The sequence below is a fragment of the Hemiscyllium ocellatum genome, chromosome 18, assembly GCF_020745735.1.
Source record: "Hemiscyllium ocellatum isolate sHemOce1 chromosome 18, sHemOce1.pat.X.cur, whole genome shotgun sequence".
In the NCBI taxonomy this organism is placed as follows: Eukaryota; Metazoa; Chordata; class Chondrichthyes; order Orectolobiformes; family Hemiscylliidae; genus Hemiscyllium; species Hemiscyllium ocellatum.
Genome location: NC_083418.1, coordinates 82,314,130 through 82,332,295, shown reverse-complemented (window position 1 = coordinate 82,332,295; position 18,166 = coordinate 82,314,130). Strand labels below are relative to the sequence as shown.

Here is an 18,166-nt window from a genome sequence, read left to right as displayed (position 1 = left end):
ATGATCTCATTGAATGACAGAGCAGGCTTGAGAGGCTGAATGGCCTACTCCCATTCCTAGGTTTGGATGTCCCTGAAAGAAGAATGTATAGTATGAGGGAGAGTTTCATATCCTGGGTATTGCAGTGCAAGGATTGAGACATCCCAACAACAAAATGGACGGAGCTGACCTTGACAGATTGTAAGGAGAATGCTGGGAATAAATTTGTGAAAAATCTCTTTAGCAGAAACAGAAAGTTCACCCTCAGGAGTACAAAGCACAATCAGAATATAAACAATTCAGGCACTAGGCTTTTGATCCTCCAGCCTTGCAAATCCTCTCTCCCCTACCTCATTCCCTTCAGAGGAGGTGATTGTTAATACAGGAGCTAGGCCTAATGTAAATAACCATCTACATTACCCCCAGGAGCACTGAACAATATAGAGTTGCACACATGCAAGTCATTTGGCTCATCTGAACTCAGACAATATTTTGATTCTACACAAGCCTCCGCCTGGCCTATTAGCACATTGTAGATGTTTGCCAAATCCTGTGGCATGTGGGAGGATGATGGTTTAGTGACAAGGTTACTGAGTAAGGACTCGGGGGGCCAGGTTAATGCTCCAGGAAGACAGGTTCAGATCCCATCGGGGTCACCGGTAGAGTTTAAATACAAATTATGAATCTGGCCTAGGAATCTCCACTCAGTAATAGTAACCAGGTTAACTATGCTTAACCAATGATTAAACCCATCTGATTCCTTGATGCTCTTTAAGGAAGAAAGGTTGCTGTCTTTACCTGCTGTGGTCTACATGTGACTCCAATTAACATGAAGAGGTCTGACCAGTCACTGGATTCAAGGGCAATTCGGAATGGGCAGCATCCGCTGGTCTTGGCAGAATAAACTTTATACATATGGGTTTCCTTCAATCTCACTGTGTACATCCACAGCTCCATTGGACTCTGGAACAGCAGGTGACTTTCTCAAATTGTAGGTTAATATTATGCTCCCAGGAATTTATTTTTATTACCCTCTAATGATCACTTTCAGATATCAGGCTGCTCACACCTCCCTGTCATTTATGTTGTTAGAAACACACTCACTGATTATGCTGTACAATAGGGAGCTGTAATACAGCCAAATACTGACAATACTCATCGCTACCAGCTTAACAAGCTTACCTGCTGCAGCTCATATTCAAATCTATTAACATTGATATTAATTTGAAATCTTCACCCATTAGTTCACTGAGATTGTTTCTTCCAATGAAGTTAGTGTCAGTCGTTACCCGTGTTCCAAACAAATCTGCAGCAAGTTGAGTTAAACAAAAGAGTGTTGAATTTAATCGTTATTTGGTGAAATTGGGCAGTGTGGGTGGTGTCCCAGATTACAACACTCTCTGTTGGTGCTCCTGGATTCTGTTAACAATGGGATGAACATCTCTCATCTCCAGCTGTGAAATCTCCCACACACGTTTGCATATTCTCCCAGTGTCTGCGTAGGTTTCCTCCCACAGTCCAAAGATATGCAGGCTAATTGGATTGGCCATAATAAATTGCCCATAGTGTAAAGGGATGTGCAGACTAGGTGGATAAGCCATGGGAAATACAGGATTACAGGGATAGGGTAAGGGTCTGTGTAGGATGCACTTTGGAGGGTTATTGTGGACTCAAAGGGCCGAATGGCCTGCTTCCACACTATGATTCTATGGAACTGAGTTTGGGCATCATTCGATCACTGCTGCTGAACAGACTATTGACCACAGCACAATTCACAATTCACTCACACTCCACATACACTCACACTGGCCTAAGACCAATTTAAGATCTTCAGAGAGCCCAGATACAATTTGTCTCGCATTGGAAGGGGCTATGATCTGGAATAGTCCCTCAAGTTGGTTTTGCCAATGATCACACTCAACTTCGATGTTAGTCTGATCAATCTGTCTTACCAATGGAAGCCACAACACCCTTGTCCTGCAACAGGCTCTGCTCCTTAAATGGTGCTCATGGAGGAAACATTGGACAAACATAGATTTTTTTCTCTTGAATGTCAGAGGGTGACTGGTGATCAGATAGAAATTCACAAAATTATGTGAGGCATAAATAGAATGGACAGTTGGAGTCTTGTTCTCAGGTTAGAAATGTCAATTACTAGAGGACATAGCTTATAGGTAAAAGGGTGAAAGTTTAAAGGAGATGTGGGAGGCAGGTTTTTACACAGAGATAGGTAAGGTACTGCCAGAGGAGGTGATGCGGGCAGATACAATGGCAACATTTAAGAAGCATCTTGACAGATACATGAATAAGCAGGAAATAGAGGGATATGGATTGCGTGGAGGCAAAAGGTTTTAGTTTAGCAAGATGTCATGTGTCGGTACAGGCTTGGTGGGCCGAAGGGCGTGTTCTTGTGCTGTACTGTTCTTTAGTTCTTTTCTCTGCTTAATCACCCCTCGGTCAGGGTTTGAGGCATGTTGCTGAGGAACACCAGTCTGTAAAGACTTATTTCTAGGAGCAGCTCCTGTTATTGCACAGAATGGAGAAGAGATGCTGTAAAGCCGCGCGGCTCACGAAAAGGGAGGGGCAAGAAAAAATATTCTTTGTCAGCATTTGATACTTTTTATTTTGTAAATAATATTTCAACCTCCTTAAATTCACAGAGTTATAAATGATTGCAAATGAGTAATACACTACTATTTACTACACATGGATCTCTGTTATTTACAATAACATAAATTAAGTTCTGGGCTGTTGTGTTCCTAAAAGCTTGAAGCATTTGTAGAATCTGATACACAAAGGCTCTCTTTTCTGAGATGTTTAAAAAGCATTTTGAGATAATGCTCAGTAACGTTTGATTTAAAAGTGGGAAATTTATTTAAAAAAGGTAAAATGTCATGCAATTTTGAGTAAAAACATATTTGAAAGAAACACTTAATGTGATTCACCATGGAAACATACTGAATAATTATGGGAAATTGATCATTTATTATGAATGACTCAGTAGTGACAATTCTGTCAGGATGGGGAGGAACTGAATAACTGTCAGTGATAATATTGTACAAGTGCATAGGTCCCTCATAGTCCAGTCCCCTCTCTGTTGTTTAATCTTAAATACATCAGTGCTTTACATTCATTTGTCCATTAAACTCCAGGAGAGAAGGGTATGTGCAAAATGTTCAGACTGGGACTTGGTCAAATGGAGCTTTAGTTCTTCACTGTTACAATCATGAGGACAAGTCAAATTATTTCCCTCTTTTCCCACTTTCCATCTGATCACAACAAATTCTTCTTTAAAGGATACATCTGCAAATTCAGCGAGTGCTTAACTGTTTCTGTGCTGTGATGATAAAACAAAATGCACAAATTTCAAATCTGCAGAACGTTCATAGAATCCCTAGTGTGGAAACAGGCCATCTGGTCCAACAAATCCACACCGACCCTCCAGAAAGTATCCCACCCAGAACCATTCTTCTACCCTCCTACTTTACATTTACTCCTGATTAATACACAGGAGTAACCTACACATCCCTGAACATTACGGGCAATTTACCTGACCTGCACATCTTTGGACTGTGGGAGGAAACCAGAGCACCCGGAGGAAACCCACACAGACACAGGGAGAATGTGCAAACTCCATGCAGACAGTTACCTGAGGCTGGAATTGAACCTGGGACCCTGGTGCTGTGAGGCAGCAGTGCTAACCACTAACTCACCATGCTGCTCTAATAAGCAATTGAGCTTCAGTGAGCCTGGCATGATTTGAACATGCAACCTTCTGGTCTGGAGTCAGATGCACTACCGATGTCAAGACGGTGCTGAAGAAGTTTACAAGAATGGTCCAGGAATGAGAAACTTTAGTTCTGAGAATGAATTGAAGAAGGTGGGACAGTTCTCTCTGGAGAGAAGGGCAGCTGATAGACTGGGCTGGACTGAGTAAGCTGTTCCTGCTCGTAATTTGAACAAGAATGTGAAGACCTAGATTTAAAGTGATTTGCAAAAGAAGCAAGAGTGAAATGAAGAGAGAGCCTTTTGACTGACCACAAGTAGCTGGGGCCTGGAATGTACTGCCAGGAAATGTGGTGGGAGCAGATTGAGACATTCAAAAGGGCCATTGGATGGTTATTTGAATAAAACTAATGTGCAAGGGTGTAGGGAAAAGGCAGGAGGTTGACAATCGATACTGATACTAGTTTGAAGAGCAGTTCAGGTATAAATCTCCTCCTTCTGCACCAGAACAATTCTGTCATTCTGAGATTTCTATTAATTATTTTTTAAAAGATGATAGCCTTTACCCCACCTGAATTATCTAAAATAAGTAGTAAAATGTTGCAAATTTCATACAAACGCAAAGTTCACAAACACCCGTTTGGCAGAGAGGGAAGACAGTTGAAGTCCAGGAAAGCAAAAGTGTAAACAGCTCTTGTAAGTCAGGGCCTGGCAAGCTTCAGAATGAGCTTGATGATTGTCATATGCTTGGCCTGGAAAGACTGTTTAAAGATGTCAAAGGACCAGTTACTGGTTCATTTGAAGGCAGCTGCTGCTGGGTTGAGCTCTTTTAATAAAAATTTTAAAATCTACATCGAGTCAAAAATAGCTCAATATTGTTCAATATTGCCAGCTGCATAAAGAGAGAGCAAGACCCACCTAGGGACTTGGTTCTTCAGTGTCTTCTTTACCTTTCCTGGTTTCAGAGAGATAACAAATGATTAAACAGACATGTTACATCTCCTTCCAGCTGCCGAGTTGTACCATATGTGGTTGTGATATTGTGGATTCCATGTGGCTGGTTTACAGATTGGATTACATCAGTACATAGTCCTTTCACAAGAATCCTGTTAAAGCAATTGTGGCTAATTGGTTGTCTCCACTCAGTTGAGTACTCAGGTGAACTTCTGGATGCTTTATTAATGGGAGAGACAATGATTCCCATTTAAGCTCCAATTATTCCTGACAAGTCTTTGCAAACAGGTAGGCTCCACTTAATGGCTTTGACGTGTGGAATGGGGAAGGGTGCAAACATTCAGACATTTTAACTGGGATTGTGAATCCTTGTAAAGAGGCTGCAGTATTTGTTTTTAAATCAATTAGTGGTTTACAGCAAATAAATTAATAGAGTATTTGTGTTTATATCACTGGGGTTTATAACAATATGAACATAGAAACATAGAACATTCCAGCACAGTACAGGCCATTCAGCCCTTGATGTTGTGCTGACCTGTGGAACCAATCTGCACTATTCCATTCTCGTCCAATGGAATTTAAATGGCCTTAAAATTGGCAAGTCTATTACTGTTGCAGGTAATGTGTTCCACACCCTACTACTCTCTGAATAAAGAAACTATCTCTGACATCTTTCCCATATCTATCACGCCTCAATTTAAATTTATGTCCCCTCGTGCTAGCCATCAGCATCCGAGGAAAAAAAGCTCTCATTGTCCACCCTATCTATCCCTCTGACGATCTTACACGTTGCAATTAAGTCACCTCTCAATCTTCCTAGCAAATCTCCTCTGCACCCTTTCCAAAGCTTTCACATCCTTCTTATAATGCAGTGACCAGAACTGAACGCAATACTCCAAGTGCAGCCACACCAGAGTTTTGTACAGCTGCAACATGACCTCATGGTTTCAAAATTCAATCCCGTTACCAATAAAAGCTATCACACCGTATGTCTTCTTAACAACTCTATCAACCTGGGTGGCAACTGTCAGGGACCTATGTACATGAATACTGAGATCTCTCTGCTCATCTACACTACCAAGAATCTTACCATTAGCCCAGTACTCTGTATTCCTGTTGCTCCTTCTAAAGTGAATCACCTCACACTTTTCCACATTAAACTCTCTCAGCCTAACTCTGCAGCTGATCTATGTCCCTCTGTAACCAAAGCATCCTTCAGCACTATCCACAACTCTACCAACCTTAGTATCATCTGCAAATTATTAACCCATCCTTCCAAGCCCTCATCCAGGTAATTTATAAAAATAAAAATAGCAGTGGCCCCAAAACGGATTCTTGCGGCACACCACTGGTAACTGGACTCCAGGATGAACATTTCCCAGCAGCCATCACCCTCTGTCTTTCAGCTAGCCAATTTTTGATCCAAACCGCTAAATCACCCTCAATCCTATGCCTTCGTATTTTGTGAATATCCTAACATGGAGAACCTTATCAAATGCCTTACTGAAATCCATATTCACCACATCAACCATTTTACCCTCATCCATCTGTTTGGTCACCTTCTCAAAGAACTCAGTAAGATTTGTGAGGCACAACCTACCCTTCACAAAACTAATCCTGACCAACCTATTCCTCTTTAGAGGATTATAAATCCTGTCTCTTATAACCCCCTTTCCAACCCACAACCAAAATAAGGTTCGTAAGTCGATAATTACCAGAGCTGTCCCTTCTCCCCTTCTTGAACAATATGGTTAAGGAAAGTTAACAGGCCAGCTTGGTATAATTTATAACAAATTAGTAAGTTCAATGGTGCATGCCCTGCAGTGTGTCAATAGTCCAGGAATCCGAGCTAAGGTATTTGCTACCAATTATGAATCAGCACTAGCTACTCAGTTGTTAGTCTTATGGAGAATGGAATTGACCATCAATTCTTCCAGTATTTCAGAAAATTGCTACATTTGTGATGTTGACTATCATTTAATCTAAATACAGAAAGTTAGAGTTGTTATTTGGCTCACAAGGAACTCTTTGAGTCATGAGAATTATATTCTTATGATACCATTCACTATCTCATCAGACATGATGGGCCAAGTGACCTAATTCTATATGTAGTCACAGAGTCATGGAGATGTACAGCATGGAAACAGACCCCTCGGTCCAACCCGTCCATGCCGACCAGATATCCCAACCCAATCTAGTCCCACCTGCCAGCACCCAGCCCATATCCCTCCAAACCCTTCCTATACATATACCCATCCAGATGCCTTTTAAATGTTGCAATCATTCTAGCCTCCACCATTTCCTCTGGCAGCTCATTCCATACACACACCACCCTCTGCATGAAAATGTTGCCCCTTAGGTCTCTTTTGTATCTTTCCCCTCTCATCCTAAACCTATGCCCTCTAGTTCTGGACTCCCTGACCCCAGGGAAAAGGCTTTGCCTATTTACTCTATCCATGTCCCTCATAATTTTGTAAACTTCTATAAGGTCAACCCTCAGCCTCCGACGCTCCAGGGAAAACAGCCCCATCCTTTTCGGCCTCTCCCTATAGCTCAAATCCTCCAATCCTGGCAACATCCTTGTAAATCTATTTCCCTACATTTTAAATCTTCCATGTGCTTTTCCACAGTAAACACTGATACAAGATACTTGTTTAGTATCTTCCCTGCCCTTATGGCCTTGAGGCAGGGAGGGATTAATCAGAAGATTGGCATCTCATGTTTTTAGAACATAGAACATAGAAAAATACAGCGCAGTACAGGCCCTTCGGCCCTCGATGTTGTGCCAACCGAAGCCCACCTAACCTACACTAGCCCAATAACCTCCATATGCCTATCCAATGCCCGCTTAAATAACCATAAAGAGGGAGAGTCCACCACTGATACTGGCAGGGCATTCCATGAACTCACAACCCGCTGAGTAAAGAATCTACCCCTAACATCTGTCCTATACCTACCACCCATTAATTTAAAGCTGTGTCCCCTAGTAACAGCTGACTCCATTAGCGGAAAAAGATTCTCACTGGCAACCCTATCTAAACCCCTAATCATTTTGTACACCTCTATCAAATCTCCCCTAAACCTTCTTTTCTCCAATGAGAACAGCCCCAAGTGCCTCAGCCTTTCCTCATACGATCTTCCTACCATGCCAGGCAACATCCTGCTAAACCTCCTCTGCACTCGTTCCAATGCCTCCACATCCTTCCTATAGTATGGCGACCAAAACTGCACACAATACTCCAGATGAGGCCGCACCAGAGTCTTATACAACTGCAACATGACCTCAGGACTCCGGAACTCAATTCCTCTACCAACAAAGCCCAGTACACCATATGCCTTCCTCACAGCACTATTTACCTGGGTGGCAACTTTCAGAGATCTGTGTACATGGACACCAAGATTCCTCTGCTCATCCACACTACCAAGTAGCCTACCATTAGCCCAGTAATCCATCTTCTTGTTACTACTACCAAAGTGAATGACTTCACACTCAAGCTTTCAAGCCCCTCCTCTAGGTCATTTATAAAAATGACAACAGCAATGGTCCCAAAACAGATCTTTGTGGAACACCGCTAGTAACTGCACTCCAAGATGAACCTATACCATCAACTACTACCCTCTGTCTCCTTCCAGCCAGCCAATTCATAATCCAAACCTCTAATGCACCGGCAATGCCATACCTCCGTAGTTTTTGCATTAGCCTACCATGGGGTACCTTATCGAACACCTTGCTAAAATCCATATACACCACATCTACTGTTTTACCCTCATCCACTTCCTTGGTCACCTTCTCAAAGAACTCAATAAGGTTTGTGAGGCAAGACCTGCCCTTCACAAAACCATGCTGACTATCCTTGATCACAATATTCCTATCCAGATGTTGTTTTCTGGTAGCAAATGCCTTTTGCTGATATTAACAATTTTATACGATAATCTCTCATGTGGGATTTTGTCAAAAGCCTTCTGAAAGTCCAAGTAAAACACATACACTTGCTCTCTCATAACTAATCAATTAGTTCCATCCTCAACAATTCCAGCAGATTTGTCAAACATGACATTCCCTTCATAAATCCATGCTGACTCTGTCCAACCCTGTCACAATCTTTCAAGTGTTCTGCTATTAAACTTTTTTTGATGGACTCTAACTTTCTCCTCGCTACTGTTGTCAAGCTTACCAGCCTACAGTTCTCTGATGTTTCTCTGCCTCCCTTATAAAATTACACAGTTACATTAGCGACCCTCCAATCTTTAGGAATTGTTCATATTCAACATGGTTTTGTGAAGGGTAGGTCGTGCCTCACTAACCTTATTGAGTTCTTTGAGAAGGTGACCAAACAGGTGGATGAGGGTAAAGCGATTGATTTGTTGCATATGGATTTCAGTAAGGGGTTTGATAAGGTTCCCCACGGTAGGCTATTGTAAAAAATATGGAGGAACGGGATTGAGGGTGATTTAATGGTTTGGATCAGAAATTGGCGAGCTGTAAGAAGACAGAAGGTGGTGGTTGATGGGAAATATTCATCCTGGAACTCAGTTACTAGTGGTGTACTGCAAGGATCAGTGTTGTGTCCACGTTTTGTCATTTTCATAAATGATGAGGATGAGGGTGTAGAAGGGTGGGTTAGTAAATTTGCAGATGATACTAAAGTCGGTGGAGTTATGGATAGTGCTGAAGGATGTTATAGGTTACAGAAGGACACAGATAAGCTGCAGAGCTGGGCTGAGAGATGGCAAATGGAGTTTAATGCAGAAAGGTGTGAGATGATTCAGTTTGAAAGGAGCAACAGGAATAGAGAGTAAGGGGCTAATGGGAAGATTCTTGGGAGTGCAGATGGGCAGAGAGATCTCGGTGTCCATGTACATAGATCCCTGAAAGTTGCCATCCAGGTTGATGGGGTTGTTAAGAAGGTGTTTAGTGTGTTAGCTTTTATTGGTAGAGGGATTGAGTTTCAGAGCCATGAGGTCATGCTGAAGCTGTACAAAATTTTGGTGCTGCCGTACTTGGAGTATTGCGTACAGTTCTGGTCACCGCATTATAAGATGGAGATGGAAGCTTTGGAAAGGGTGCAGAGGAGATTTACCAGGATGTTGCCTGGTATGGAGGGAAGGTCTTATGAGGAAAGGCTGAGGGACTTGAGGCTGTTTTCGTTGGAGAGAAGAAGGTTGAGAGGTGACTTAATAGAGACATATAAGATAATCAGAGGGTTAGATAGAGTGGACAATGAGATCCTTTATCCTCGGATGGTGATGGGTAGCTCGAGGGGATGTAGCTTTAAATTGAGGGTAATAGACATAGGCCAAATGTCAAAAGTAGATTCTTTACTCAGAGAGTAGTAAGGGCATGACACTGCCTGCAACAATAGTAGACTCACCAACTTTAAGGGCATTTAAATGGTCACGGGATAGCCATATGGATGATAATGGAATAGTGTAGGATAGATGGGCTTCAGATTGGTTCCACAGGTCAGCACAACTTCGAGGGTCGAAGGGCCTGTACTGTGCTGGAACGTTCTATGTTCTATGTTCCGGAGTCTATAGAATCTAAAAAGATGATGACCAATAGATTCACTGTTTCTGTTTCTTGGGCTACCCCCTTCAGTACGCCGGGATGTAAAGGATTATCATTTACAGAAAATGAGAACAGTGAACAAAGTTGATTTAGTCACTAATCTCTGAATGAGGCTCAAGGTCAGAGTAACATGCTGTTTGCAATCCTGAACATCTCTCTGTAATAATTTCATCACAACCTCTTTAGTTCTTTCTGGCTGCAGTTTACTTGTTTATTTGTACTTTCAGCAGTTTGTTCCATGGAGAGTTTTTCTGTGGATGGACGTTGCTGGTAACAGCCTGTGACTGAGGGGGCACACAACAGGTTCATGTTACAGCTGTACGGCCATTGTTACACCAGGATCTCTCTGTAATTTCCCCGGTGCTGCTGTGCACTTCTAGCCTGTCCTGTTTGCATTCCAATCCTCCCGTTTTCATAGCCATGATAGAATCACGTGTATATCTGTCAGTTAGTGAAGGATGCTGGAGAAGGTGATGGGGGTTTTGACAGGAGTCTAGCGAGCTGGTGAGGGAACCCCCATGAACTTCTTCCAAGGAAGGCCATCTGCTGGCGAGCAGACGTGGGGAGGTCACCTTCAGCATCAATGAAAACCCTGAGAACAGGCATCCTGCCCAACTGCTGGCCAATCAGAGGCAGGCAGCTCTTGTACTCAGCAGCGCCCCCAGGAGTCCTGGACATATCCAGAAGAGCACCCTGAGCTCCTCGCGTTGGCATGATGCAAACAGGACAGTTCTGAAGCAAGGGCAGGGAATGGCTCTCAATGTGCAGCCCCCTTCCTGATAGCCTGTCCCTTGACCAGGCACCTTCCCCATCCCAGGGGAAAAGTAGCCCTGCAGGTTGATCTATAGGGAACATGACACAGGAACAGATCCTGAAGCCTGAATAAGCCCAGCAGTGGCAGGCTGGATCTTTGGATGATCCTTGAATAGCCACCAAAGGTCTCAAATTTGGGAGGGACAGAAAGGTCAATCATGGAGCTTTCTGTCTCAGACTTGATTCTGGAATAGTCGGGGGAGGCACTGGCCTTGGAGTACGATCATCATGCTATTAAACCAGAAACCCAGAGACCTGGGTTCAAAACTCAATGCAGTAGATGGTGGAATTTTAATTCAATAAAAATGTCTGGAATTAAGAATCTGCTAATGACTGTGAAATTATTGCTGATTTTCAGGAAAAAATATCTGGCTCACTAAGGTGTTTCAGGATGAAAATCTACCATCCTTACCTGGTCTGGCCAATATGTGACTCCAGACCCACAGCAATACCATTGACTCTGTAGCAAGTCACTCAATTCAAGCATAGTTAGGGACAGGCAATAAATATTAGCTAGCCAATGATGTCCACATCCCACGAGTGAAAAGAATGAGTTTGATTTATTGTTATCACATGTACCGGGATACAGTGAAAAGTGTAGTTTTGCCTGCTATACAGGCAGATCATACCATACAAAGTGGATCAGGGTATCACAACAGAATGCTCTTTGACTCAGATGGACCTTGTTTATGCCTGTCTTATAAACCACTATCAGGTGCCCCCTGAATCTTCTCTGCTCCAAAGAGATCAATCTGAGCTTATCCAGCTTCTGGCAGAGCAGGCTTGATGGGCCGAATGGCCTTCTTCTGATCCTGTGTCTGTTAATCCATCATGTCCTAGCCTGACTCACAGAACCTTTCTCAAATTAGAGAAAACAATAATCATGCTCACTGCACTTTACAGTCATATGTTTCCAGAGGATACAGCTTAAAAATACAGGGTAGACCATTTAGGGCAGAGATGAGGAGAAACTTCTTCACCCAGAGAGTGGTGGCTGTGTGGAATGCTCTGCCCCAGAGGGCAGTGGAGGCCCAGTCTCTGGATACGTTTAAGAAAGAGTTGGATAGAGCTGTCAAGGATAGTGGAATCAAGGGTTATGGAGATAAGGCAGGATACTGATTGAGGATGATCAGCCATGATCATAATGAATGGTGGTGCAGGCTCGAAGGGCAGAATGGCCTATTCCTGCACCGCTTGTCTGTTATCTATTGACTCTTGTTTCGACTCTACAAGTGTGAGGTGACCAGAGAGTGGTGATACCCATGGCAGTGATGAACATGGAGAATCATTCAGGCATTCACCAGGAATGGATGCTGAACTGGAAGGTGAGCAAGTGAAGATATAACCTTCTTGTGATGAAGCTTCACACTGAGGAATGGTTGCTATCACAGTGTGGAGGAGGTGAGTAAGATGCAGATTCAGTCCCTCACTCAGACAGTCTCAACTCCATGGCAAAGCAGTTACCTTGAGATCTACCCCATCCACTCTCATAAACAGGAACACCTCCGTCACACGCACTCTGCCGTGTGACACACTGAACCAGAGCAATTTTGACAACACCTCCCAAACCTGAGATCTGTATTGCCTTCAAGGACAAGAGCAGCAGATACATGAGAACATGACCACCTGCAAGTTCCCCTCAAGACACTCACCATCCTTGGAAATACATCACCGTTCCTTCACTGTCGCTGGGACAAAATCCTGGAATATACTCCCCAAAGGCATTGTAGGTCTACCAGCAGCACACGGACTGCAGCGGTTCAAGAAGGCAGCTCATCCCCACCTTCTCAACAGAAATGCAGAATGCACATAAATGCAAGCCTTGACAGTGATGTCCACATTCAGTCAATAAATAAACAAATTATTTACTAACCTAAGGTCGATGGAGCATTGGGTATGTTGGCCTTGATAGTAAGAGGGTTGGAGTATCGGAGTGAGGATGTCTTGCTGCAGTTATACAGGGCCTTGGTGAGGCCACACCTGGAGGATTGTGGGTACTGTTGGTCTCCGAGTCTGAGGAAGGAGATTCTTGTTATTGAGGGAGTACACCAGACTGATTCCCGGGATGGCAGGACTGACATATGAGGAAAGGCTGGATCGACTGGGCTTGTACTCATTGGAATTTAGAAAAATGAGGGGGGATCTCAAAGAAACACGCAAAATCCTGATGGGACTGGACAGGCTCGATGTGGGAAGAATGTTCCTGATGTTGGGGAAGTCCCGAACTAGGGGTCACAGTGTAAGAATAAGGGGTAAGACATTCAGGACTGAGATGGGAAAGAATTTCTTCACTCAGAGAGTTGTGAACCTGTGGAACTCTCTCCCACAGGAAGCTGCTGGGGCCAATTTATTAGATAGGTTCAAGATGGAGCTGGATATGGCCCTTGCAGCTACAGGGATCAAGGAGGATGGGGAGAAAGTGGGAATGGGATACTGAGATTGCATCATTAGCCATGATCATATTGAATGGTGGGGCAGGCTTCTATTTTCTGTGTTTCGGTGTTTCTATGCCTGATCAAGATGATGCTTACATTTTACAAAATCCAAAACACAACAGAAAACACAATAGCCAATTTACACCCAGCAAGCTCTTCAGCAACAGCAATATGATAATGGCCAGATTATCCAGTTTAGTTCTGTGCACTGGGGAATACGCTTTGCCCAGGATGTCAACAATTTTCTGTTTGGACAGGTACTATGAGGAGCTTAGGGTCTGTTTCCTGTCAATAAAAGGTGCTGTTTCACAGAAATGGTCACTGTGGGTCTCTTTGTAGTACTTTTGCGATGTGACAACTAGATGCAATAAAATTACTAAATGGAATGTATGTTTCACAAGTGTTTGAAAGCTCTGGTCTTCCACAGAGTGGCTCAGTTGTAGTTAGTGTTGGACATTCCCTCATTGTTTCTGAAGCAAGAATGTATTGTCTCATAAAAGCTGTCCATGTTTAGACATTACTGAGACAGAGACCAGAACTTTCTGGGTAGTTTGAGGACAGACTTGGAGGCAGGAGGTGGTATTAGTGGGAAAGGTGGGGGTGAATGAGGTGGAAGTGAGGGAGATGCTGGTGGGAGGGGTGAAGGTGCAGGGTCAATAGCTAAATGGAACAGAAAGGCATCAGGAAGGGGCATCTCATCTTCCCATCACTGGGTCATTTTGCCAATGCCAAGAAAGATGGCTGATGGTCGCTTGCCAGTTGTGTGGTTTGAATGACCAAATAAGGGTCTCATCCTCCTTTATGAACATTCCCCTCACATTGGTCAGCCTGGTCTCCCTGGGTGAGACCATTAGCTTAGCTCTGATAGTGTTCAAGTGAGTTCAAGGTCGGCCCGACGTTTGGTCAGCTCATGAGCTGATGTCAGTGACCACCCTCCTGTCAGTTATGTCAGGAGCACTCATCCCTCATCACCCTCCCAAGCTCACTGGCAGTGTGCCACACTGCCCCTCCTTAAAGGCACTCACCATTGAGGTACCCCCTCCATCAACCTCAGTAATGAGCATCACCAGTGGCCATCCTGCAGGACACAGAGCCAACAGTACTCTGATTTGGTCTGCAGACCCTAATCCAGGAACATCATCTAGTGTGCCCCTTCCACCTCCCACCTTCCACCTTCGCCCTTTCACCTCCCCACTTCAATCCCCCTCCCCATCCCTTCCATCTCTCTGTTCCACTTCGCCCATCCACCCACACCCCTCCATCCCCACCACTTCCTCCTCTCCCTGCCCCCTCTCCCTGCCCCCTCTCCCTTGACCCCTCTCCCATTCTGCCCCTCCCTGCCCCCTCTCCCTTGACCCCTCTCCCATTCTGCCCCTCCCATTCTGCCCCTCCCTGCCCCCTCTCCCTTGCCCCCCTCCCATTCTGCCCCTCCCTGCCCCCCCTCCCTGCCCCCTCTCCCTTGCCCCCTCTCCCCTGCCCCCTCTCCCCTGCCCCCCCTCCCTGCCCCCTCTCCCTTGCCCCCTCTCCCCTGCCCCCTCTCCCCTGCCCCCTCTCCCCTGCCCCCTCTCCCCTGCCCCCTCTCCCCTGCCCCCTCTCCCCTGCCCCCTCTCCCTTGCCCCCCTCCCATTCTGCCCCTCCTTTTCCTGCTTGCTGGCAATGGGACTTCTGCTGTTTCCAAGAAGCGCAGACACCAAGAGCTTCATTTGGCCAATGAAGTCAAGCCATCATACCGCAGATACTGGAGACCAGAGAGAAAAGCAGGAAGCTCACCAGCTCTGGCAGAGTCAGTGGAGACAGAAACAGGGTCAGCGTTTTGAGTCTAGTATGTGTCTTTTTCAGAACCAAAGAAGGATAATGTAGTGAGATTACTGCAGATAGGTCAGCACAGATTCAATGGGCTGAACGGCCTGTTCCATTCTGTTTGATTCTGTGATTCTACCAGATTCAAAATGTTAACTCTATTTCTCTCTCCACAGATGCTGCCAGACCTGCTGAGTTTCTCCAGCAAGTTCGTTGGAATTGTTTTGAAAGACCTAAATTTCTCTGTCTTGTCTCTCTGCAGAAACCCGAACAGACAGAGCCAAGAAATTATTTCGGCATTATACAGTTGGATCCTATGACAGTTTTGATGCCTTGAGGTAGGACTACAAGTTGTTTCTTGATTCATGCCTTGTATTTCATCATCTGAAGAATAGATTGTAAATGTTTCTTCACGTCCTGAGACTGAATTCATAAACAGGTACAAGTATGCTTTGAAGTTGCTGAAAGATCAGGGCATGACTTTACACCAAATGTGATGAACGTCGACTTTACAAACTTATTCCCTATAGCTGTGAAATTTTTGATATAATCTTGCAAGGTCAATATGAAATACGTTTATGAACAGTTCATCCGGACACTGGTCTGGCAGGAGGTTAAGGAATGAGTTAGACTTATACTGTGACAGGTAGGGTGTAGTACTGATCACTTGTTGCAGTAACATTAATCAAATTGGCAATCAGATGGGGGAACGAACAAATTTGTATGTTCACACAGACCAGACAATAGGTGAATGTCCCTGAGACAATGCAGACAAAGAAATGCCACAGAGATTCATCAACCACTCCACAGCTCATCCCAGTTACAGTCATCCTGAGGTTAATGAGTTCTGAGTAAAGTGAAGTGACTGACATTTAATGTGCATCACACACTGAGCATTTTGCAGACTTTGTGGTACATGTTTGTTCTTGATCAAAAGTGTGACAGTCATCTTGGAGACATATAGTCATCGTACAGAAATGCTAAGTGTGATTGACTCAGCAGTGGGGCCAGCAAATACTGGGACATTGATGCCAGGCACTGTGGCCTATGCAGAACACAGGAAGAGAGTTCTCCTTCCCAGATTTTGCTGAACAAAGTGGAGATTGTCCATGTTTCCCTTTGGTCAGAATTGTTGAACTGTAAAATAGATGTAACCTTCAACATATGACTGTGTTTACAGGCTGTATGGATGGAGAATTCTCAGATCAGCCAATTCAATATCCAGACCTTGAATCCTTGTGTTCCATTCTGTGTGTGAGGTTCCAAAGGAACAAAGCTAGAAACTGTCGATGCTCAGCTGATTGTAACGCATCCCTTTGTTCCAACAACAATGAGCCATTCACAGCAAATGGATCATTGTTTCTGTTCAAATAATGCTCAAACTAATTTGTAGTTAAAAAAATTACTCAATATATCAATGTATTTATCTTCTGGAAATCTTAGGACATATAAAGACATGCTCATTACGTGCTCCATATATGATCCATACAGCATTGGCGATGCATTCACTTCATGGAAAACAAAAAGCCAACCAATCTGGCACAGGTTCCAAACCAGGGTTCATTCACCATCTACATTAATGGTAGGCTTCTAATATTGAGGTTAACAGGTTCCAACAAGGGTCACTCACTCAAACTGCAAATTGTACTGAAATATTTGTTCTTATTTATCACACCTCCCCCCCCCCCCCAATCTTAAGTTCTGGTTTCCAGCCACATAAATACAGTGACTACAAGAGCAGGTCGTGCCTCACAAACCATATTGAGTTCTTTGAGAAGGTGACCAAACAGGTAGATGAGAGTAAACCGGTTGATGTGGTGTATATGGATTTCAGCAAGGCGTTCGATAAGGTTCCCCACAGTAGGCTATTGTACAAAATGTGGAGGAATGGGATTGTGGGAGATATAGCAGTTTGGATCAGTAATTGGCTTGCTGAAAGAAGACAGAGGGTGGTGGTTGATGGGAAATGTTCATCCTGGAGTCCAGTTACCAGTGATGTACTGCAAGGGTCAGTGTTGGGTCCACTGCTGTTCGTCATTTTTATAAACGACCTGGATGAGGGCATAGAAGGGTGGGTTAGTAAATTTGCAGATGACACGAAGGTCAGTGGAGTTGTTGATGATGACAAAGGATGTTGTAGGTTACAGAGAGACAAAGATAAGCTGGACTGAGAGGTGGCAAATGGAGTTTAATGCGGACAAGTGTGAGGTGATGCACTTTGGTCAGAGTAACCGGAATGCAAAGTACTGGGCTAATGGTAAGATTCTTGGCAGTGTAGATGAGCAGAGAGATCTCGGTGTCCATGTACGCAGATCCTTGAAAGTTGCCACCCAGGTTGACAGGGTTGTTAAGAAGACATACAGTGTTTTAGCTTTTACTAATAGAGGGATCGAGTTCTGGAACCATGAGGTTATGCTACAGCTGTACAAAACTGTGGTGTGGCTGCACTTGGAGTATTGTGTACAGTTCTGGTCACCGCATTATAAGAAGGATGTGGAAGCTTTGGAAAGGGTGCAGAGGAGATTTACAAGGATGTTGCCTGGTATGGAGGGAAGGTCTTACGAGGAAAGGCTGAGGGACTTGAGGCTGTTTTCATTGCAGAGAAGAAGGTTGAGAGGTGACTGAATAGAGACATATAAGATAATCAGAGGGTTAGATAGAGTGGACAGGGAGAGCCTTTTTCCAAGAATGGTGATGGCAAGCATGAAGGGGCATAGCTTTAAATTGAGGGGTGATAGATATAGGACAGATGTCAGAGGTAGTTTCTTTACTCAGAGAGTAGTAAGGGTATGGAATGCTTTGCCTACAACGGTAGTAGATTCACCAACTTTAAGTACATTTAAGTCATCAATGGACAGGCATATGGACATACATGGAATGGTGTAGGTGG

At 44.1% G+C, this 18,166-nt stretch overlaps 1 protein-coding gene across 7 annotated transcripts in view; it reads left to right on the top strand.

Annotated features, from left to right (window-relative positions):
- The window catches only part of LOC132824520 (SH3 and multiple ankyrin repeat domains protein 2-like), a 1,314,713-nt gene that overhangs the window by 715,089 nt on the left and 581,458 nt on the right, over positions 1-18,166 (top strand). For all 7 annotated transcript variants that reach the window (XM_060839149.1, XM_060839148.1, XM_060839147.1 and 4 more), the window contains one exon: positions 15,539-15,614. In XM_060839149.1, the coding sequence (XP_060695132.1) occupies positions 15,539-15,614 (76 nt within the window). The remainder of the gene's footprint in view (positions 1-15,538; positions 15,615-18,166) is intronic.